The sequence below is a fragment of the Salarias fasciatus genome, chromosome 5 (assembly GCF_902148845.1).
Source record: "Salarias fasciatus chromosome 5, fSalaFa1.1, whole genome shotgun sequence".
NCBI classification, from domain to species: Eukaryota; Metazoa; Chordata; class Actinopteri; order Blenniiformes; family Blenniidae; genus Salarias; species Salarias fasciatus.
The window spans coordinates 15,141,770-15,165,785 of record NC_043749.1 but is presented as its reverse complement, the minus strand read 5'-3'; the positions used below and the strand labels follow the sequence as shown (position 1 = coordinate 15,165,785).

The window sequence follows — 24,016 nt, the reverse complement described above, 5'->3', positions numbered from 1 at the left end:
CTGAGCAAAGTAATTTCACTGTTTACAAAAAAAAAAGTATGACCTGATCCTGTAAGTAGTTCACATTAAATGTAAGCAAAAACTTTAATTTATAACATTATCTCAGCCTGAGCTCTTTCCTTCCCTTTCACATTTCACCACAGATTCCAAGGAAACAGAAAGTGCTTTTTAATGATTAAATCTGAAGCCGGGTCTGAGCATCACCCAGGGGTGGTTATCCGGGCCATGGCCTGCTTCATCATGTCTCTGGCAAGAGTGTAGCGCCGCACAATCTGTCGTACGTGCTCCTCCTCCTCACGCTGCAAGATTCGCAGAAAGTTGCGCAGCTCCGGAAAGCTAAAGGCATCCCACTGTGGAGGAGAGAGATTTCACCTCAAAAGCAGCACAATCACAAGTGGATGACCATCAGAGCCAAACAGCAACTTACATTTACTTCTCCAGTCTGATTTTCTTTCAACACCAGACTGAGGACAGTCTCACTGGGGCCGGCACACAAGCGTAGGTACAGAGGACGTTCATCATGAGATAGTTTACGCATGGACACTAGAGAGAGAGAGAAAAATCTTCAAAATTAAATACTTGGCCCTGTTTTGTTTTCACAAAATACCAAAGTATCAAATGTCCTACCTTGACTTTGTTTCTCAGTGCGCTCAAACAAGGCAAACTTTGCTGGGTTGTCCACCACAGTGAATTTATTAAGCAAGGCCTCGATGACCTCTCGTACCCGTGTTTCAGAGCTTATGTGCAGGTGCTTCGCTGCATCTTTGGGGAGGTAGAAAGATGTGCGCCGCTTCATCCTCCCGCCCTGCGGATCGCCGTCTTCCGCCGGGTTCAGGCTCTGAGGAGGAGGAGGGAGGGAGATGGGGCGGACTAACTGAAAGTGGACCTTGATGAAACCAGTGTAGGTCCCGTCTTTATTCTGCAAGGGAAACAACATCAACATATTTCATCATGTCAAAAAAGTAAAATACATGTTTCTTTGTGATTTAATGATCAGAATGATTCACTTCTCGTTACTCACGTCCACCATGTAGAGGTTACTGTTGATCTGAGCATTGTATTCCTTAACCCTCTGCTGGATCTTTTCAGCACTCAGCTCCTGTTTCCCAATCTCAATCTGTTCATCCTGAAAAGGGAAGAATAATACGGAGGCAGGAAACTTATCAGCACAACTGGGCTGCGAGGATAGAGAGTGACAGAAAACAGACCGGCCACAGCATGAGCCCGAGTAAAGCCAATTTTATTTTCTGGAGTTAGAAGAAAAGGCATTCACGATCAAATATAAATAAATTATAAGCACTGTTAGCTGTCAAACACAAATGAACTCACCGCGGCAGCCTTGTGAAAGAAGGAGGTATATGCAGTGAAATACAGTTCCTCTGAGTCTGGGTCATCCTGGCTGAACCACGAGTCACTGGCTTTGCTTCCGTAAGTCATTTCACCGACTCAGGTGAGGAACAAATCAGATAGTTCTCTGCTGAATATCTATCACCTCTATCGTACGATAATCTCTGGAGCTGTGAGACCAAAACTGCTCCGCCGTCCCGTCTGCTCTTTTGACCTCAGCGTTTGCTCCTCCCCGACCATAAAACCTCACAATGATGTCTGGAGGACCAAACCACTCCCAGAGATCTGCTTAAAGTTTCCAAACATCACTGAGAATAACTCCAATCGGTCTTAAGTAAAGGTAAATACATTTTAACATAATAGAATTTTGACTTTAAATGCAGTGATGCATGTTGTTTTTTTTAATTCTCTTGGGAACAGAGTCTCTATCTGAGATGGATTTGAGCTCGCAAAAAATATTTTGAAAAGAAAATCAATGCGAAGCTGACTGAAAGCATGAACAGTGACCTTATTTTTGAAATTATTTATCTGATTTTGCTCCTGGCATTTGCTAAAATTCACTGTAAAATTATGCAGTTGGAATTCAACAAAGAGAGAAGGCTGTACTTCATCTGAAATGATAACAGTAACAATCTGAAGTAAATGCACAACTCAGCAGACAAATGAATGAACAAATACGTTATAAGTAAGATAAAATAAGAATCACCCTTTTAGGCCAAATTAAAACAGTTAAAATAAATAAAAACTGAAATCTGATTTTTCTATCTGTGGTTTTGAAACAATGACAGCTGTTGTATTGTTTAAAGTTGTTAAGTTATTCCCTCCCCTCCCCGTAGCTTTATCCTGACTTGCTTTGTTTACACACGTCTTGACAATAAGTAGGTAATAAAGCAGCATCTCTGAGGACATCTGGGTCAGTGATGAGTCTGGGACGGCAGCGGCCTCCATCTGCCTCGACACACCAGACATCAGCTCTATTTGAACCTGGGCAGCGTGAGGCAATATTTCCCCCTGAAATCTTTGGTTACACAGTTAACTAAGTACAGGCTACTTTGATTGTTATTTTTTTTCCAAGTAAAATCTGCAAATTGTACTACTGTTAAGAATTGTGTGGCTTTGTTCTTTACCACATTTGTGTCTGTTTCAACGGACTCAACGGAGAAATCTGCAGGTTCTGGTATCAGACTCCCATGTGCGCTGCAGTCCAGCTGGATGAACGGCCGGCAGCGGGCGTGGCAGGTGTAGCTGCAGTCTGAGGAAGAGAGAGGGAAACCGTCAGAGAATGCAGTGCATTCATGTTTAGGTTCCTGAGCTTTACAGCAAAGCCCTGTGTTTACTGGTCAGTCTATGATGTATGGTCGTAGACTTCAGGTCCTGACGATGAGTCTGCTGATCCAAGAAGGCCAAAGGCAGCGAGGCAGAGAGATTTCCAGGCGCTCTCTGCACCAGAAACGCCTTAAAACATGATGCTTTCCAGAGCTTCCTACAGATTAGTACAAGCTAAGTGATAAACTTTCTCATGGGTGTAAAACTCACTCGCATGTGTTTCCATGAATATACACTACAAAGTGGAAAATAAACCAAAAGAAAGTCGTGAACTGATCATCAGCTTCGACAACAGCTGCGCATCAAACAAGAAACTGACTCAAAATCAGTGGAAGTGGCCATGATCTTCACAATGAACACTGACAAAGCTCACTCATGTGTAGTTGGTGGTCTATAACACAGAAAAATAAGATAAACAGCCCATTAACAGACTTGTTTATTCGGATTTCCACGCGACTTATCCACAGTAAAATACAGATTATCATGAGCATTAACATGCCGGGGGCGGTACTCACTGGCACACCGTAAACTCTGCCTGTAGAGACCCCAGATGAATTCGCCACACAGGTCGCACCAGGCCAGATGAGTGTAGCTGTCCGGCTGGAAGTCATGACCCGAGTCGGCCTCCCCGGCGTGGCGGCCGGGAGCCTCGATGCTGACGCTGTCTCCAACCAGCCGGACGACGTGGTAGGCGCCGTGCGGGGCTGGGCTCACAGGCGGCGGCACGACGTGGCCGGCTGGAGCGGCGAGCTCTATGGGGTCATTCACACTGAGGTCCTTCAGCTCAATCAGCTCACATTTAGACATCCTGTCCTTGATGCAGATGCTAACATGTCAGAGGAGGGTTTTCTGTCCATGAACCACTATGGGTTCAACACGCACATGGGAAAGGACGGCACCGTGGGCTCCTTTGCATGCTTTGTGATTCTCCGCATCCCATGAGGTGGAAACAGTGTTGACAGCAGCGCCAGCTTTGACCTTTTTTTTTTTTTTTTTTACAGTAATTCAGTCCTCCTCCAAATGGTTGTTGTTCAGAGAGACCAGTAGCACCTAAATCCTCTGGAGCTGAAAGACAGTTTTGAAAAAATCCACGGTTGTGGTACATTAAAACAGCATGGGTCAGTTTAACACAGCAATCTGACATAAATCTGTTGTTAGGCCGCCCATAAGCGGTACATTCAGTGTCTGAAATGTGTTTTAGCAATAGAAAATCAGAAGATTAACCCCTGTTTCTGATGCTGGGATTCATACGATTATGATCAAATGTGGGCCAAGATGACAATCATAATCCTGCACAATCCCGGAGCAACTCACTATGTGACCGGTTAAGAGAAAAGTATATTCTAGTCAGAAACCTGTCACACACAATTAGGTCAATGCTACAGTACGTCACTGATTTCTTAACACATAGAACATATTTCTATTTTTATATGTTTATTAGCTGTATGAACAACAGTTGCAGATGCTGAATAGATGTGGCAAGTCAGACAGTGACATTGAAATATGTTGTTGCAGAAAGACAAAAATGATTGTGTTGTGATCAAATGCTTGTTTTTAAAACAATTGTTTTAAATGAATATCTGTTATTTTTTTTAACTGTGCATTTGAGTGAGACAAGTGTTACTGTAATGCAGAAATGCTTCAGCATTGGATTTCAATTAGGGGCTTATACTTTCTCACTGACAAAAACAACACAGGAATTTCAGGGAGCAACAACAATAACAACTTGTTTTCCTGAGCTTTAATAATCCACTCTTACGTCTTAATGCATACATTGGGGATGAAATGTTTACAGGTGCTCCTCAAACTTTGCTGAATGAGTTTCCTTGTGGAGCTGTGACTCGAATATGAACAAGCCGGGCTCTATCTGCCAAGTGGGTCACCGCACGGTGCAATTATCCACACAGCGGGCAACAAGAGCGCATTGTCCCGGCAACATCCCGGGGTTTCTGTCATGCCACTTCAATCCACGCTCAAAAAACTGTATAGTTCATATCATCTCATAATATGTCTTCATTTGTCATTTGTTGCTGTGTGCAGCTCGGCATGCAGCCCAGCGGGACGCTCCGGTCTAATCCAGCAGAGAGGAGCGGGACGACAAACTCACTCCAACAACAAATGTTCGCTTCGTCCGCGAGGAACAGGACAAGAAAACGGTTCCTACCTGCTTTGGTTTCATCGCTTTCCCCTCGTGGTGGCAGAGATTTGGAGAACGGAGGCAGTTTGTGGCTGAATTGACGCACCGGACCGTCCTCCCGCAAGACGCGCGCACTGGAAACCGCGCATGCACGTTAGTGTGGGATTACCGTCTAATCCCACATGTGTGTTATTACAGCCCGCACTGGCTGCCGGGGCAATCCCCCCACTCTCCATCACTGGCAGCAGCACAGGGACGGACTGGTCTATGATTAACAGCTATTGACTGAGTTAGAATGCACTTTGCATTTAATTTACAGTTAACAAACGGAACAAGTTTAATAAGTATTTAAAGCTGACCTATTATGCAATTTTTCCAGTCACGTAATATAGGTCACAGAAGCCCAAAAACATAGTATACAAGTTTGTTTGCCCCAAATTCATCCTGTGTTCGGAGTTTGAGCGGTCTGAAAAGTGGCTCTGAGGAGCCTGATTTTCACAGCCTACTTTCCGGGATGCACTTGAACGCATCTGGCCACTAGCACTCTCTCACACAGGGTGGGGGCACAGTCAGAGAAACTTTTCCTCAACCGTTTCAGATTCAAGTTTCAGTTTCATTTTCAAAAATGTGATGTAGCACTACAAGGAGGAAAAAGACAATTTTCAAATTTGAACGTCTTAATGAGGCTACGGCAACACATAACTATAACCACCTGTCCGGGGTCGGCCAGTGGTGTTCCTCTTGTTGACGTAGACAAAGTAAGATTTCAGACTCGCGTGTTTGAGTGTATATTTCCTTAAAAGTGGAGTGCGCAATTGAGGGAGGTGACTGAATTTTTCACTTCTGGGGGATCATACAGAGGCTCTGGGAGGTAATGTGACTGTAAAGACACATTTTTAAAGTGAATTTTGCATAATATGACTCCTTTAAATTTCAATTGAGAAAATATATAAAATAAAGAAATGTTTTGTTTTTCCTAATTTTGTAAATACCAGATGTTGCAGAATGGTTTATTTCTTTTCCTCACAGCAAGAATGTTAGTTTGAGTCTGGATTAGGTTTAAACTGAGGTTGCATGTTCTCCCCGTACTCCATGTCTTTGTTTTTTCAGGGTCATCCAGGATCTAAAAATGTGTGCTTGGGAATAGTTTGGGAATAGCTTGGGAATAATTGGTGATGCCTAAGTTTGTGTGTGTGTGTGTGTGTGTGTGTGTGTGTGTGTGTGTGTGTGTGTGTGTGTGTGTGTGTGTGCTGACAGTGTCTTCATCAGCTGGGATAGGCTCCATCCTCAGGGGGGCTAAATTGGATAAAGGCTGGATTGGGCGTTAAGGTGAACAGTCTTCTCTGAGGTCAGGTCAGCAGTCTCTTTGTCATTTGTAGTCTGGAATAAAGGGTTAACACCTTTCCTAATGTCATTTTACTTCAATTCTAATAACTTTCCATGTGATTGCATTTCTTTCATCCTGTTTAATTTCCTTTCTTTTTTGAACCTGCATCTTGTTTTTAGCTTTCACTGTCAAGCATGATGGAACCTTGGGTTTGAAGTTCCTTGTAAATAAACAAGCTGCCTGATTAAGTGGGTATGTATCAGTTCAGTTATTCATATTTCCAGAACAGAAATGGCAAAAATATTGCAGCTTTTGAAATCCCTTAACTGATTCATGATTTAAAGATGAATCTTCATTCCTGTAAATTGGCAGCAGGGTTTTTCTGAAAGTCATTAGGTGGCTTAGTTTGAACTGTAGTCCTATTTAATCTTTGATCAAGACACATTTGGAAATCATTCAGAAGCCTTGAGGCTCAAATATGGCAGATAAAGATGTCTCTGTTCTCCATTATCACTCCCATGCTGCAATAATTTAATTTTTAATTATGTGGCACTGTGTCATTTTTATCAATGACTTTGTTCAGTCTTAAAAACTGTGGAGATGGGAACAAGTCCACCTCTCAACTGCAAACAAATCCAAATAATTTTGGACATGTTTTCAAGATCAATAATCGTGATACAAACAAATATTTTCAGATTTGAAAGCTTTATTGAAATAATTAAAAATCTGAAATGATCAGACATACCCTTGATCTCAGTAGTGGATTTCTATCTATCCATCCATCCATCCATCCATCCATCCATCCATCCATCCATCCACATCCATAACACAAATCTAATTCCAGACATCTTTGGCTTGAAGCAGGTTTGATTTGAAACAGCTGAATGTGTTTGTGGTGGAGTTTTCAATAGTTTTGATATTACATAATTAAAGATGGTGTTGACTTTACCACGGTTACCAGACACATCCTGTTTTGAGATCCTGCCACAATTTAGACAATCCAGGTAATCATGACACACACACACACACACACACACACACACACACACACACACACACACACACACACACACACACACACACACACACATACGGTATTCAGCAAAGGCAACAACAACATACATTCAGCATTTAGGGCATGCCTTTCTCTGCTGTGTGTGTGTGTGTGTATAGAGGGAGGGATTGAGAGAGAGAGAGAGAGAGAGAGAGAGAGAGAGAGAGAGAGAGAGAGAGAGAGTCACAAGCTTATGAGAGTAAATAAACCACAATAGCCACTAACAGCGCGGTAAGTTTGGATGTGACATTCAACACAGGGGAAGAAATTTTCACTTTTAGTTGAACTGAGGATGTAATTCTGCTTTCACTATTTCTGTTCATCGTGGGTGACTATAAATCACTGCAATCTGTATAAAAGCTGATTTATAGAGCCTGCCAAGCTTTCACACCAGATGTACTCAGGGTAGTCAAGCCAGTCACGTGTGACCACACAGATGATGGTCAGTACTGTCACTTCTCTGTGTGCTCTGACTGTCAAACTCTGCCAGAAGTTTGTGTAATTCTGTAAAAAGTCATCCACGTCACCCAGTGAGTGAAGTTAGTCAAAGTAAACAGAGGGTGCTTCCGAACATGATATTTTCACAATATAACCAGGTAAATGGAGAAGAAACACAAATGTTCTAACAAAGTTTAGAAAGGATCACAGGTTAGATAAAGCAGAGAAGATTGTTGTCTTTACTGAATGTGACAATGTCGAGACAAAAAAAAAAAAAAAAAAATTGAAATAGGTCAGTGAGGTCTGACTGTGTCTTCCTATTCAGGTTCATGCCTCTTTTCAAAACCTCTCAGACATTAGGATATAGTGAAAAACACATGCCACATGCTTCTTTCATATTTCCATCATTCTTTGGTATTTTAAACAGCATTATCTCTCCTAATGATGCTCATTGTCTAAGAATAGATGTCATTCCGTCTGATATATACACCAATATAAAAATGTGTTTAATTGTTACTAAACACATTTCTGAGTCAAAAATTAGAATTACAGTGTGACTGTACTCAGTGATTCTGTTCAGATCTATCTCCCAAAAATCTGTTCGATGATCAACAAATTCAATCTGTATTCCTTTGAGGTGACAGTCTTAACCACAAGAATCGTTCATGTGTTTCAGTGAGATTTGTGAGAAAAATTTAGGTAACCACAAAATAAATAAATAAATAAATAAATAAATAAATAAATAAATAAATAAATAAATAAAAAGAAATTTGTGTAAATGCCGAAACATTTTGTACTTATCCACGGCAGTATTATTTTATTTTGAAAATCCAAACAGGAAGTAGCGTTCTCGTGGCTGGTAGGTTAATTGACACTGTGGCGCGGCGCGTGTTGACAAGTGCGGAGTTCTGCGCTCTTGTTGTTTCGGTTTTGTATAATTGTGGCCTAAAGATGGAGGAATGAGCTGAGGAGTGTTGCTTGTTTGCGGTGTTCGGATGAAGCGGAGCAGCAGCCGCAGCGGAGGAAACAGGACCGACTTCCGCTTCTGCTATCAGAGAGAGCTGAGTTCAGGTCGGGTTAAAGTCAGACATGAAGGAGGCTGAAGCGGAGCCCGGGCTGTACCGTGCGGCCCGAGCAGCCTCCTCGCTGCTCACACACCTCGGCTGTCTGCTCTTCACCGGGTTCGTAGCGTTTCTGAGTCGACCCGGAACAAGTAAGAGTTCTGAACTGCCTCACATCTCAGACTGTGTTGGTGAGCGGACCTGACTCTCTCCTCCTCTTCCTCCTCTAGGCTGGTTCTCCTGGCATCCTTTCTTCATGACCCTAGCTGTAAGTTCAAATTAAAACCTATGCATGACGAAAATTCTATCTAAGGCCATTCAGTTTGAGTCCATATGGGATTTGTCAGGAAAAAAATCAGTCTTTACATCATGAAAGTTTGTGTTTATTTATTTCCCAAACTAGTCAGAACATGGATTTAAGGTTCTGGCCTGCAGCCACGAGGTTTTCAGTTGAAATAGGGAGTGAAATACACTCACAATCGAAGGCAGAACAGTGATGGAAACACTTATTGTACAACAGTCATTTTCTTATTCACTGCAAATTTTGACATCACAGTATAGCAAACGTACATAAGAATGACATGGTGGTGAACAATGGTCCAAATGAATCAAAATATTAATCTTTGCAAATTCAATATGGCTTAAATATGGCATATTATTCAAAGAAAAATGGAGACAATTGATCAAATATGGAGAATACTTTTATACTCATAGGTGAGCTGGGCATATAATGAAATGTCTGACACCATCTTAGTTCAGGTGCAGCATCTTCAGCAGTTTGAAGCATCAGTTTTCTTCTCACAGTAACAACTTCAGCATGCAGGTTGTGTGATTCTTTCAATCAGGGGAAAACTTAAATATAAACATCCAACATTGTAAAATAGTATGTGATGGAAAGGTTGACTTGAAAAGTTTAATCCGATATGCGTAAATCAACCATCATAATATCAGGAAGTTGGTTAATAATTAAATAAATAAAAAATGTTAGAATTGAACTTGTTCCCATTTGAAATATTCATGAAAATAATGGATAAATAGGCGGCACATTGGATTAGTGGCCAGCACTGTAGCCTCACAGGGAGAATGGTTGAAGTCCTTCAGGGATCGTTTGGTACAGAATTTGCATGTTCTCCCTCTGCATTTTCCTCACTCCTTAAGCACGCATTTGAGTTTTTCTGTCACATACCAGTCCCTACTATCAAGCCCCTTAATATCAAAGAAAATCCAAAACATTAGTTGTTGACCTGTTTTCTTTTTTTTCTCCTCCGTCCAGTTCAGCCTCCTCATGACTGAGGCCATCCTCCTCTTCTCCCCCCACGGCTCCCCCATCAGGAAGTATCCACACAAGACCAAAGGCCGCGTCCACTGGCTGCTGCAGTGCCTGTGCGTGTGCTGCGCCGCCCTGGGCCTGGCCGCCATCGTCTACAACAAGCAGCTGAACGGCAAACCCCACTTCACGTCCTGGCACGGCCGGCTGGGCCTTCTCACCGTGTGCGCCGCCGGGGTGCAGTCCCTGGCCGCCGTCCCCCTCATCTACCACTCCCTGGCGAAGGGCTGGTCCCTCGCCAAGCTCAAGCGCTACCACGCGGCGTCCGGGCTCGTCACCTACCTGCTGGGCAGCGGCAGCCTGCTGCTCGGCCTGTGCTCGACGTGGTTCACGGCGTCCGCGGAGGGACCGGCGTGGTACCTGTCGGCGCTCGCCCCGGCCCTCAGCACGCTCGTCGTCATGAAGCAGGTCTCCTCTGCTTACATCGCTAAGAAACGGCTGCAGTCCTGACGGAGGACGGATCGTTGGACTGATAAAAACTTTGCACCAAGAGATCCGTTTAGGTCCAATCTTACAAAACTGATTTACTTGAAAGCTGATTTTGGCAGGTGACTTTTTTACAATTCCAGGAAAAAAATGTTGGATCATCAGCTTTTATTGTCCTGCTTTTTTTTTGTTACACAAAGTGCACAGAGCCAGCAGACAGACCTGTTTCCTGCTTTCTATTTTGCCATATTTTCAGTAAAATCTTACACGTACTGCATTAGCTGCTTCAGAAAATATATATGAAATATCAACTATGCCCTTAATGATGCTTTGTATGTGATGTTAAATGGTACAGATATTGTGAAGAATTCACATTTAAATTAATATGACTCAGGTATGATTTCACTTTGTTCTTTTTCAATTTTCTGAAAAATTTGTAAGAAAAAAAATCTAACCAGCCAAAGTGTCTATTTTTTGTTCTGAACGACATAAATTATTGAAGTGTAACCACTGTATCGTGTTACGATCTTGAATGATAGTAATTTTCCAAGTCGTCGTAGATATTTTAAATCTGTTTCAAACTGTCAGTTTTACTGTTGGATCACATTAAACCATCAGCCTGTTAGAATTAAGAAAGCAATATATATTTCTTAAATGTCAAACTGTGAAAGTGACACATTCAAACTGCAATTACTTTTAATTAAAGAGCAATCGAAACATAAATCAAGGTTATGTTAAAAAAAAAAAGCTTGTTTAAATTCTGACTGAACTGACAGACTGAATTGGGAGAGGAACAAAGAAAATCAATGAAGAAATCCAGAGTTGAGGCATGAATTTCTTTTTTTGTTTTGGCTGCAGCTCTGAATATATGAGTTTATGTTTGTAACGCTGATGGATCACTGTCCTGATAGACCTTTGCTGCTGCTGCTTTTGGTTACTTTGCATATAATGAATAAAACTAAACAAGAAAAATCACAATTTCTTGAATAAAACTACTTGTTGACACTACAATAGAAGAGTGTTTTATTGTTAAAATAACATTGATAACAGTTATAATTCGCTTAAATCTCGGCTGCATGTATGAAAGTCTTACTGGATCAGCCAATAATGGGTCAAAGTGAACAAAATGCTTAAAAAACAATTACAAAAACAATATATTTTCCATTATAAATAAATAAATTTCAGACACTTTAGACTGAAATGAAGGAAACAATGGCCAGGTGAGTCAACAGCAATAAAAAGTTATAAAAAACATTTTTGGGGAAAAGAAAAAAGAAAAAAAATCTGAAGCGACATTAAAGATGTGAAGTGCCGACAGACTGAAAATAAAAACATGGATTCAGCCTTGTACACTTTTCTAAACAGATATGAGCCGTCCACAACATGTTCGCTGTGCTTTCAGATCTGAAATGAACCAAATCCCGAGTTCCCAAGAAAACCAGAGGTGAAGGTGAAGCAGGGAAAGGAGCCAGCAGCTAATTCAACGTGAGCAGCGATCAAACCGCAGGAGCAAAACGTTTGACGGACAGATGCAAATCAAGAGGGAACGATGTTTTCTCTGGGGTTATCCAGTGTTTTCTAAAGGCTAAGAACCACCGCAGCTAGCCTAGGTTACCGACGGAGGAAGGAGACTTCCCTAAATCTAAAGATCCGGATGTGTCGGGACAACACGGAAACACGAGAACAGCCATGACCGGAACTCCCTACAGCACTGATACCTACACTGACTGACACTACGGACACAAGCTACTCACACTGCACTGCGGTCGGGTGAGGAGCTACCGCGATGATGGCACCGTCAGGTTTAAGAAGGCCAGCTCGACGTGGTTCCGCCACAGTCGCAGCGAAATGTCGAATGTCTGCTCGGATGGTCGGCGGCTACATTGAGTCAAAGGTTTGATCCCCTCAGGCTGCACCGACGCAGTGGGTTCTACAGTTTGTTGCTGAAGGCAGCTCCAGAAGGATTCCACAGTGGAGACTGGACAGGCTGAGGACCGGGGGTCTGCAAACTTCAGGATCAAAAGAGACGTTTTGGCCACTTTGAAGCCAAGAAAATGAGTTCAGAGCCTTAAGACGAAGATAAGACTATTAGTATTGCAACAACACATCAACAGGGATTGAAAACTAACCTGTCCCACGATGGTCTGTTTTACAAAATATGCCCAATTTATTTTCCATTTTGTTCAATTTCACAAGTCAGTTTGTTTCTTTTGTCCTTTTCACTTTTATCGATTTAAATCATTTCGGTTATTTTACATTTCAGGGCATTTTTTTTTTGAAAATGTGTCTGGTGTATAAATAGAATAATAATCCAAATTACATATGTAACAACCATTATCCATTCTGAATGTAACAATGCCAATATCATGACAACTTTCCAATAGTGTAATGATTGAGTGTTGCAGAATATCCTCAGTTAATCAATGTGACGACTATCTCATATTGGCAAGTTAGTACACTCTGTGTTTTATTCCACTGAAAAATGGCCAAATGATCACATTATTGGTTGCTGCACTGTAAAGTTTTGCGAACACGTGCAGGTTGCAGACCCCCGGTGTCGGCCGAACTGAGCGATCGCGTCAAATGGAGGGGCTACAGCAACTGAAGAGCGATGGGGAGCTTTAGTGAGCAACATGAGACCTCGGCTTGAGCCGTTCGGCTTTCACACGACGCCGAAGCTGCCCTCAACGGGTCTGGACTTCAAAGCAGACTGTCAGGACGTCAGTAGTTCTTCCAATAGGTTTGTAAAAACGACGTAAATGCTAAGACTCAAGACCCCTTTGTGTTATTTAAGGCTAAAAAACTGAAAGAACACAGTCCGAATCCATGTCCCGGCCCCCTGCGTCGTCACCGAAGGCTATCATGAAAGTACATTCATTTTAGTTTGAAGGGGAAACAGAAAAAGAAGTCATAAACATAATTGTATTCTTCCCCGGCGCCGACGCCGGGGTGTGTTTATCATTATGATAGTCGCTGTATAATAAACCATCTCCCTACCATGGAAATCTACACACTGCACATTTTTTACTTGCAATATAAACAATGATAATGACTGTTATTTACAAAGTATCAACATGTTCAGGTACCGGCTCACACAGGGGATGCTACGTCTATCAAACTGCTAATCACTAAAATTTGCTCTGAAAGCCTAAAACTTTAGTTGTTAAAAGGTAAAACCTGGAAAGGATTTTCTCCAAATGTATTCTGATGGTATAATTTCTGTGACTTGAACCTCAGGCTGAATTTATTTGAGTGCAGCCGCAGTCAAACGCGTCACAGCAATATATCGTGAGAAAATCCGCCGTTCTGCAGTTTTTCTATTTGTATCATTCCGTCTGAAGTGAGAAGATATCAAAGTAATTGCTCAGCCAGACCTTAAAAACAGAGCAGGCGAGGCTTTGAACAGCCCCGAAGGCTTCAGCTGGTCCCCGTATGAAAAAGGTGTGTTTCCCCACCCCCACCCACCCGACTCTGCCGCTCCAGCTGAACCAGTCTGAGATATTCAGCATCAGGATTTTGTTACTTACGACTCTGTCAAGTCACTAAAGTCCAAGTCCGCTCACTTGTTTGCAGGTGAGAGTCGCTGTGAACGTTTCAAGGGGGCATCAGGAATGGGAATTCAGGTTTAATTTTACCGAACAGCCAATAAAAAGTGCTGAGAAACATGTCAGATATTTTCAAAACAGGAGGAACGTCAAACTTCGGCGTATACAAAGTATCCAGTTTTGATAAATGTCACTCATAATTTTATTTTTAACAAAACCAAAGCTTCATCCAAGTTTATCTTTTCTCTAAACTGTTAAACCAAATTCTAAACGTGCTTTTTAGTTTGATGGCACGATGAAAATACCACGGACGATCCCAGCTGCCTGTGAGCCGCGGCGGGCGCCCGACACCCTGGACTCTCGGCGTTTTCACGCCAGTTACTGAATGATTCCCATTCCCAATGAGCTTGAACATGTCGGATTTCGCGCGAGCTGCTTCTCGGGGTCTTTGTGAGGCTCTACTGTCCCGTCACCTCGATGACGTCGTCGTCGGAGGTGTCCCCGCCGTTCTCGGCGCCGGGATGTCTGTCGGGCTGGGTCAGCGCCGCCCCCAGCAGGCTGGAGGTGGGACTGTTGAAATGGGACAGGAAGCTGGACGTGGTGGAGCTGGAGTTTGGCGCGGAGAACCCCCCGGACCCGGACAGGAGGGGGGCGGGGAACATCCGGGGCTCGGAGAGCAGCGACTGGCTGTAGCCGAGCGGGAAGCTGGACGAGAGCAGGCCGGCCATGTTGGGGTTCATCAAGTACGGCGGCAGGGAGGAGGAGGTCGTCGCGGAGGGCGCAGACGACATGGGAGCCGTGGTGGAGGCGGAGGAGAAGACGGTGGGCAGGGAAGACGAGGAGGGGGAGGGGAGGTGTCCGTTCCCCGTGGCCGGCTGTCTCAGCAGGTCGGCGCCTGCCGAGGGGAACATGGTCTGTAGGTCGGCCAGCGCCTGCCCGGGAGTTTGAAGGAATGATGACCCGCCGCCACTCGCCATCAGAAGCGGGTGGCTCATGTGGCCGAGGTTCCCCAGGAGGGAGGAGGAGTTCAGGCCCACGGGGGGGAAGCTGAGCCCGCCGGAGCCCATGGACAGGCCGGGGAAATGCGCCGCAGCCGAGGCACGCTTGCTCCCCGCCTGCGCGTTGCCCTGGCCCTCGTTGCTCTTGCGTTTGTTCCCTCGCATTTCCAGCGCCGTGCTCAGGGCGTCGCCGGAGAGCTGCCTGCTCAGATCGCCAGACTGATAGTTCTGCGAGCCGCCTCCGTCGGCCGCCGGCACGGCGGAGGCCTCCGACGGCGACGGGAAGGAGTTCCCGAGGCCGGCAGGGGCTTCGCCCGTGGACGAGGTGTAGCAGCTGAGCTCTCTGAGAATCTCAGAGCTGAGAGGAGAAGAGGAGGGCCGCTGCTCGCCGTTCGGGGAGCGGTGCTGCTGATCCACAGGGGACGAACAGCCGTTGCTGACTGGATGGATCAAAGAACCCTGGGTATCTGAGCAAAAAACACACAACAGAAAGCACGTACGAAATATCATTAGAAGAATTAATTAATCAAATTGACAGTTTTTGGGCCATTTTGTCTTTTAAAAAAGACAGAATACATCCTCCAGCTTGACTATTCATATTAGTTTGATAGGTAGGACCACTGGATCTTCCTGCATGCAGGACTTCTCTGGTTAGTCTGAATGTAACATTGTGAGGAATCGAGTTGTACCTCTCGAAGCAGCAGGGACTCCAACTACTGGCCTGCTGATCTTTCCCGATCGAATAGCAAATATTCTTCCGTCGTTGGTCCTGATGTAGGTTCCTGTAGGAGAAAACATTGAAGAACTTCAATAAACCTTGGACAAAACACAACAGCAGTGTCCTGCGTGTTGAGAATGTGCAGTTTCATTGTGGGCACACGCCCGAGACAGCAGTCGCTGAATCAAAGAGAGAAAAAAAATCCTAAACAAATTTGGTCTTATGTAGATAGCAGTAATATTCTTTAAGGCTATGGTTAGATGAACAACTTGCACACTTCAAAAAGGAATATTAAATTAAAGCCCTCATACTGACAACATGCCCATCAATAAAACACTTACCTTCTTTTAAACTATCAAAAGACAACTTAATGTGCTTCTAACATGAGCTCACATGAAAGTTTCAATACAGCTCCAAGGGGCTGAATCAAGATGGATATGCTTTGCATGCAAAGAGAAGTGAAAATGATGGTGAAACTACCTTTAGATCCTCTGATAACGTGGATGCTCTCTCCTGCGCTGATTCGGGCCTGAACATCTGTTGTGCTGTTGGCTCCTGGGATTACGATATCTGCAGGCAAACGGCCGATGTTAGTCGTTTCTCTTCTGCTCACAGATTAGAGGCATGTTCACGCTTGTTTGGTAGAATTAACTGCGACTGCTGCGTCACTGCGGTCCGGTTGGGAAAGCGCGAACGCCGCTATCTGACCGCCCAATGCAAACTGAACAAGCATCGCTCTATCCACCCCCAAATACAAAGTAGCGAGACGCGGTTTTGCTCAAATACGGCTGCAGGCTAAACCGAAAACAGGATGCGGCAGGCTTTAGACGGACTGCATCTTATTAGCTGGCGTTGGCGTTTGCAGTGAGTACACTGAACACAGGACAGAGACGAAAACTGGAGCTTTGTATGAATGATTTTTAGAAACCTCAACCATTTAAAACTTTTTAAAACTACGCGGCAGTTTGTAAATGACACGTTACCAGTTGTGGTGACGATTCGCTGCACATAAACTCCAGCTTTTTGAAGGAAGTTGACGGGGAGGCTGCCAGCGGAGCTGGAGCCGGCCATCCCCATGGCGACCTGGCGGGGCATCATGGGGATCGGGGTGGACTGGATGGGCCTGACGCTCGCCACGGGCTTCTCGTCCGGCCTCGACATGGGCCGCCTGCGAACACGGGCAGACGTCAAAGAAGGTGAACAGTTTAGCAGCTGCGTCTCTTTTGAAAATCCTAAAAGAGCTGAAAATAAAGACTAACAAAAATGATCGAATGAAAAAAACGTAGGGAGAAATATCAAACCCACCATCCACGTTGGTTGAATGCTGGTATGTTTGCGAGTGAATGATCGCTGGTTGGATAATAGGGGGCGTACGACGGACGGGAATATGGCACAGAAGCTCGTTTCTCATCCTCATAGCTCTTCTTGGCAGCTCTCTTCTCTGCTTTGGTCAGCTTTGACTCTTTTCTGTCCACCAGTAGAGTCTCGTGGTGGAAAGGTTCCTATTGAGAAAAGTGGGAAAAAAACACAATCTGCATTTCAGGGAAGAGGATAAATGTCTCCACACTGCAAAAGTAATCTGGAGCCAATAACTTAAGACGTCAGTTGCTGAACATCTGAGCTGAGGAGTAGAAACAGTTCAACTGCACCTTGGTGATGAAGTGCGGGTAAAGCTCACAGGCGTTGTATATCACTTCCTCGAAGTCTTCTCGGGATTCCAAACAAATTTTCTTGGTCTCAGGCTCCTCTTCTACAAAGTGCAGCAGCGACTCCACTTCTTTACGAGTGAAGTTCAGCACTGGGTTCAGGTCGTCAACAACACGATCTGAAAACAGAAAAAAAATTACATCTTTCAGATCAAGGTAGATGTTGTTGAACCGCTAGATAAGATCCGGTGAGGAGCAGTGATCAACTGGTTCTGTAAGTACTCTCAGTGTGTGGCGCGGCTTACCGGACATGCCCTGTTTGGACACCTGGCGATCGTAGATCTTCTTCTCCAGGGTGAAGTCACAGACAAGACGGTAAATGTAGCAAGGCTTCCTCTGGCCGTACCGGTACACCCGGCACACGGCCTGGGCGTCATGGCAGGGGTTCCAGGACGCGTCGAACACAACCACACGATTGGCCCCGATCAAATTCACACCCAAGCAGCCCGCTCTGGGGGGGGGGGGGGGGGGGGGGAACAGAAAAAATTACATAAAAACCTATCGTCGAAGAGTATGTTGAAGAATGGTTAAAAAAAACAGAAAGAGAGAGAGCGAGAGATAGAGAGAGCTAGGTACGTACCTGGTAGAAAGTAGGAAGACCCATGCTGTGCTGTTCTCGGGGTCATTAAACTGATTGATCAGACGTTCTCGCTCTGATGCAGACGTACTCCCATCCAGTCCTGTGGTCAGATATACTTCTCTTAACACTAGAAGAAGCTAGTGAACTTACAGCAAAAGGGGTTGATTTGCTTTCCACATGTGACTTTTTTTGTAATACATATATAAAACTGTTACAAGACATGGATATCCTTGTAGGATGCAGATTAAAAATGTAGACACAAAGAAATAATTGGAAAAAAACGCGCGTATAAGCAGTATATAGAAGTGCCTCTGAGCTTTGTTGTTCTCAAGGCGCATAGTAAATATGCCAATAAAAATGCTCAAATGAAAGAAACTGCAGCCAGGGAGAGAAAAATCAATAAAGACAATCTCAACTTTGAGGTTTCAGTGTTGGAGCCTCCGCTTCCCGCAGAACTGATAGTGTGGAACGAGAGCACAGATTGGATGACTCACTGTAGTAATTGAGGTTGCGAACCCAGGTTTGGTTCTGACCGTCGGAGGAGGCGACGCCTTGCGGCATCGGCCTTTTTGACAAAAAGTCCTCGATGACCGTCAGGGTGGACAGGCTTTGGCTGGGGAGAACACATCAGGAACCCGTAATGTAGATAAATGTAGATTGAACTTTCAATCATCTGTGTTTTTTTTTTCTTTGACTAAAGGCTAACAGTAAAAGAAACTAAAAAAACAATGCAGAAAACTTCGAAAATTATAGGACAAATCTAGAATCGTATAAGCAAAAAAGCCCAGAAACACTACGAAATATCCAGCCTGATTAATTAGCTATAATGCAGTCAATGTCTTCTGTAAGCTGCTTAAGGGTGGATTTGTGTTTAGTGACACTTGCTAGGTGCAGAGCTTACCTAAAGACCAAGATCTTGTCTCTTCTCTTCACACTCTCATCAATCAGGTGGAAAAGCAGAACCATCTTGGCCGAATTCTCCAGAACTCCTGCCCGGTAGTTCGACATTATGTCCTTTGCCTGAGTTGTAAAAATGAACCCTTTAGTGGTTCAAACGATAATAAAAGACAGTTCGGCCTGAAACGGACTGTGTCCACGACGTACCCATTCATATGTGATGACCTGATTGGCTCTGTCCTGAGAGGCATTGAGTGTCGGCAGGGTGTTGTTGACTTTGCTGTTGCTGGAGTCTGCTACTTTGGCTTTGATGGCGGCGCCGGGCGCGTTGCAGCGAGGGTTACTGGCTGAAGTGAGGTCGTCCAGGTCCAGGTCCTGCTCGTTGGCCTGGTTCTCCTTTTGCAAGGCCTCATAGAGGACGTCCGGGTGATTCCAGATCTACGGGAAACGAGAAGCAACGGGGATCAGAGAGCTTATACACAAAAACACAATTTGGAAAAATCAGAAAGAAAGCATGAAAGGTTTCTGCAAACTCACCTTGCAGCAAACACAGAAGGCTTTCAGAGGATTCAGACCCAGCCAGCCGCTGTTTCCCGCTTCTCGAAATCGCTTCATGAACTCCGTATAGAGCGCCCTCTGGACCGGGGAGAGGCGCACTAGGATCACATGCTCCTCTTTGGTGGGGAGCTGGTCTCGCAGCACATCGTGACCCCGTCTGGGGGGAAAAAGCAAGGCATTCCAGAGAGCGACGGTATTGCGATCGTCTTCTGGTGTAGTGCTGATCTTACGGTGTGCAGTTTCGGACGATGACTCCTTACCTTTGGACAAAGCCCTCCAGCAGGCTGTGCAGCACGTGGCTGCGGTAGCGCATCAGGCGGACGTCTTGAGGAGTGCTGTCGACGCACTGGCCGTTGAGGATCGGGCGCTCAAACATGTTGCTGAACTCCTGGCGCGTGCCTAAAAAGTCCGGCCGAACAAAGTCGACCATGCACCAATATTCAATGAGGTTATTCTGCAGCGGGTAGCCCGTCAGGACCACCCGGCGGCGCGAGCGGATGTTCTTCAGGGCCTGCGACGTGCTGGCGTGGTAGTTCTTTATACGGTGGCCCTCGTCACAGATCACCACATCTGGGCCGGGGCGAGCGATGGCTTTCTCAATACCTGGAGGAGAGAATTAAACGGGGGAAAAAACTGAAAACACGATTTCTATTTGGGATTGAAGTTTTCACAGCACGGTTGCATTAAAATGCGACACGTCTGTTTGTGTTGGTCACCTCTCATGAGTTCTTGCTGTCTGTCTTCTTCATCCAGGTCAATGATGATCGGCCCGGCAGGCTTCTTTGATTTCCTCTTCTTCCCCATCACGAAGCTCTTCTTCATGGACAGCAGCCGGTACATTTCATACCCCATCAGCAGCACACCTCCGTCTCTGGACCAGTCCTCTACCACCTTCGCTCTGGCCAGCGTTGTTCTACAGGACACACACACACACACACACACACACGCCGTTACATTGTCAGAACTGAACTTCTACAGTCCCGAACTGAAGCAGACGGCTTGTTACTTACTTGTGCTCGTCGTTGAGGATGTGGACTTTGAATGTGCGTCCGGTCACAAGAGTGGGATCAGTGTCAGGAGGGAGCGCTTCTTGAGGAGGGAGCCAGAGGTTGAACTCTGACAGCCAGTTCTGAAGAGTGTTCACCTAGTGGAAGAAACAGGAAATTTTGATTTTTATTATTATTATTATTTTTTTTTTTACACATAAGGAATGTGATAGAGAATAATATCTAAGTATATTAAACATATTTTGTTTACTCACGGGAACAATAGCCAGCACAGTGTGGGCCTCTGTATTAATCAGCAGGATGTCAATGAAGGAAATGACCTGTAGTGTCTTGCCCAGCCCCATGCTGTGAGCCAGGATGCAGCCGAAGCCACTGCTGGACTTATACCTCTCCAGGGACTCAATGAGGTTGTCGTAGAGGAACCTAATTCCTCCGATCTTGGAGACGAAAATAAAAATATTTCCAATAAAACAACCTGGACAGTGACTCCACGCAGTGGAGCATTTCGTTTGAACTTGGAGTCAGACCAAGTGAGTACCTGGTGAGGTTTGACAGCCCTCGCCAGCTGCGGGGCGAGGTAAATGTCTTTCTCCTCTGCAGGGTGGTTGATGTTGACCAGTACCCGTCCCTGAGTGTCCGGCTGGTTCAGAGAGTCGTTGATGTGCGCTCCACTGCTCTCCTCGGAGCCGGCGGCCCCGTCGGCCTCCTCGTCGGCCGACTCGCTGCTTATCTGCAGCGAGTCTTCTTCCCCCGAACTGAGCTCAATCACATCTGCATCGCCGTCGACAAAGTAAACACATTATTAGCACTCAGTAAACCCCCGACGGGAAGTACTCGCAGATAAAATCTTTCTATCTGCACAGGTCTGTTGACCATCTCACCATCTCTGATGGCGAGTGCGGGAATCTTCGTCTCAACAGTTTCATCCTCCTCACCACTGCTGTCCAAACAGATCACGTCCTGCTTGCTTAGGAGAGCAGGGAAGTGAGACACCTCACCTAGAATTGAAGCCGTGTCCACTGCTGGAAACGTGAATAAATAAATGAATAGTTTAGAAAAGAAGCTGCGATTCAAACTAAAGCGTCGTTCACAGTTTACTGAAAGAAGACAGTCACCTAGTTGAGAGTCTGGGAGAGCGGGTGCTGGTGTGGGGAAGTCCTTCCTCTGCTGCTCCAGACGTTTCCGCCTCTCCATCTCTTCCTGCTGAGCAGCCTTGGTGCCAGCCTCCAGCTGGTCTTCCTTCAGCAGCTTCCTGTGAGCACCAGCACACAGGTTCCATTATGCAAACATTCAGGTTTAAGACATAGAGCGACTGAAAAAGAAGAAAAACAAATGTACCTGATATTCTTCCTCATGTGTGCTGGCTTAGGTGGTTTGGAAGGTTTGGATCCTTTCGAAGACTTGGAGGATTTGGTTAATTTGGAGGCCTTCTGTTTTTTTGTTTTGCTGGAAGGTGGTTTGCTCGGGCTTGAATTCTCCGGGCTGGCTGGAGGCTGACAACGAGAGGCGGGTCTGGAGGGGGCTCTGGAGGACGGGCGGGATGACGGCTGAGACGGAGGGTCAGACGAAGGCTCTCCGGAGGTAGCTGAGGACGAGTCCCTGCCATCCTGTGCAGTTTCTGCTTGACTCTGTGCACTCGCAGGTCGTTCTGAGAGAGAGAGAGAGAGAAGAGACAGTAGATTCATGTTTAAAATGTTGTTCTTTGTTTTAGAGCAACAAAATGCAGATCATTACACACTGGAGGTAATAAAATACTAAACACAAGGAGAAAAACTAATTTTCCACTCACCCACACTGTCGTCTTCATCATCGCCATCGTTTTCATCCTCATCTTCATCCCCCTCCTCATTGTCTTCCTCTTCTTCATTTTCCAAATATTCCTCTTCACTAAGGCTGGCCTCCAGGTCACTTTCTGAAAGGGCCTCTTCAGACATGGCGTCTAACGGGGCTCTCAAAGTATTACCTGCACACCTTCATCAGGAACTCTGAAACAACACATCTTGTGATGACTGTACTGTCCACCACCTCGCTAAAACAAAACTAACATTTTAACCATGATGGACAGTGATTGTTATATTACTGTTTGGTCACAGTCTGTTATTCAGACACTGCAAGGTTGTCAAGAAGGTTCAAAAAATGACCAAGTAAACAAGTGTGCTTTTGACATTCAACATACCAGCTTAAATAAATTTCTTTAACTCAATTTAATGCTGTTTTTGCATTACACAATATTTGATCACTAACAGCATTTCAACGATTGTACTGTCACTACTTTAGTCATCGCCTGTGAAGCAGTTTGATCTCTAAATTACACGAGTGACGCTATTTAAAACATGTTTGATGGACCAATACATAAGTTGCATGAAAAAAGCAATGAGAAGCTCAACCAGGTAAAGCAGAATCTGCATTTCATTTTCAACCAGACTTTGGCTACACTACAGGTTCAAACTGGTGAGTTAATTTTGTTAGTTAAAACAAAAAACATGAGCAAAAATACAAGAAACTACAAAAGAAGGTGCATCTGAAAATCCAATACTGATTCAATGAACAACACTGGCACGTCCTTTCAAAAGGGTTATAAGCACATATTGTTGAAAGTATCTCTACTACAATGTAGCTATGTGTGCAGGTCAGTGGATTAGCACTATCAGTGCAGAGCCAGATGTTTATTATTTAGACGTGGGGTGGGAGGAAATTCACCCCCAGTGAGTGGAGGATGGAGGCAACGAGCATGAGCACAAAGCCCCCTCCGCTACCTCCCTAGTACAATGAGGGTCCTGCAAATTCATACTTAAACAAAGCGGGTTTGCTTCCTAGTTTTCTTATTTAATCTGAGGTAACTCGTAACCTGCATAGAGATGCTGCTGCTGCTGCTTATCCGGGCTGAGTCAGCACACGGGACACGCTAGCTTAATTACACAACAATAAACGCATTTCCAGAAACAGTCGGAACCTTCGCGCTCCGCACACAGCAGCAAAGCAGCCCGGTCGAGATGCGAGTCGAGCTGGAGGAGAAGCGGCTTTCCCAGCCGAGCCGGCTCCTTTGTTAGCCCCGGAGAGATAACGATCAAATCCTGTGTGTAGGTGTAACGCTGGTGCAGCTAAAAGCTAGCCTGTATCACAGCGAGGCTAACACACTAAGACGACCCAGCACGAGCATAAACACCCCGCTGCGGTCAGCGCTTACCTCGTGAACACACAAGCTGAACTGCGCGAGAAGTCAGGCTATAGGTTCAGCCAACTATTGCTCAACCAATAAGTACAATAACTGTGCAAATGGACTGATAAACGTTGCTAATTTCCAATTTTTTTTCCAGTGTGACTATAAAAACGGTCCCCGTAGAGGTTACTCAAACTTTGGTTCCTGCTTCATGACGACTATTCCCTGTTGTACTGCTGCTCATTAACAAAACACACTGAGCGGAATGCCGTCAAGTCATGCTCGTATGAGTATTGTCATGCTTACGCTTGATTGTCTGAACATTGTCATACTGTGAAGTCTTTTTTTTCTGTTTTTTTAAAAGTTTATTTGAATTTTAATACAGGAAGGAAGCACAAAATACA

The 24,016-nt window shown here is 44.9% G+C and overlaps 3 protein-coding genes across 4 annotated transcripts; 1 reads left to right on the top strand and 2 right to left on the bottom strand.

The window, feature by feature from the left end:
• Positions 1–146: 146 nt before the first annotated feature.
• rassf1 (Ras association domain family member 1) lies at positions 147–3,528 on the bottom strand. Its single transcript, XM_030091877.1, has 6 exons — positions 3,189–3,528; positions 2,475–2,599; positions 1,022–1,126; positions 628–919; positions 428–543; positions 147–350 (listed from the first exon to the last, which is right to left on the bottom strand). Exons 1-6 carry the CDS (start codon positions 3,478–3,480, stop codon positions 201–203), a joined length of 1,080 nt encoding a protein of 359 aa, XP_029947737.1. The 5' UTR covers positions 3,481–3,528; the 3' UTR covers positions 147–200.
• Positions 3,529–8,515: 4,987 nt separating this feature from the next.
• cyb561d2 (cytochrome b561 family, member D2) lies at positions 8,516–11,264 on the top strand. The gene is made up of 3 exons (XM_030090857.1): positions 8,516–8,842; positions 8,921–8,958; positions 9,964–11,264. Exons 1-3 carry the CDS (start codon positions 8,719–8,721, stop codon positions 10,465–10,467), a joined length of 666 nt encoding a protein of 221 aa, XP_029946717.1. The 5' UTR covers positions 8,516–8,718; the 3' UTR covers positions 10,468–11,264.
• Positions 11,265–11,436: 172 nt separating this feature from the next.
• Positions 11,437–23,779, bottom strand: rad54l2 (RAD54 like 2). 2 transcript variants are annotated; one of them, XM_030090844.1, is made up of 22 exons: positions 23,640–23,779; positions 22,242–22,437; positions 21,791–22,100; positions 21,568–21,704; positions 21,334–21,474; positions 20,991–21,223; positions 20,707–20,889; positions 20,456–20,589; positions 20,162–20,358; positions 19,706–20,048; positions 19,425–19,602; positions 19,095–19,325; positions 18,892–19,010; positions 18,485–18,603; positions 17,991–18,090; positions 17,656–17,861; positions 17,354–17,529; positions 17,010–17,206; positions 16,688–16,872; positions 16,185–16,274; positions 15,676–15,768; positions 11,437–15,453 (listed from the first exon to the last, which is right to left on the bottom strand). In XM_030090844.1, the coding sequence occupies exons 2-22, from the start codon at positions 22,384–22,386 to the stop codon at positions 14,447–14,449; spliced, it is 4,524 nt and encodes a 1,507-aa protein (XP_029946704.1). In that variant the 5' UTR covers positions 22,387–22,437; positions 23,640–23,779; the 3' UTR covers positions 11,437–14,446. The 2 variants fall into 2 exon arrangements, with proteins under 2 accessions (XP_029946704.1, XP_029946705.1); XM_030090845.1 differs by having other exon boundaries at positions 21,334–21,471.
• Between the last annotated feature and the right edge of the window lie 237 nt (positions 23,780–24,016).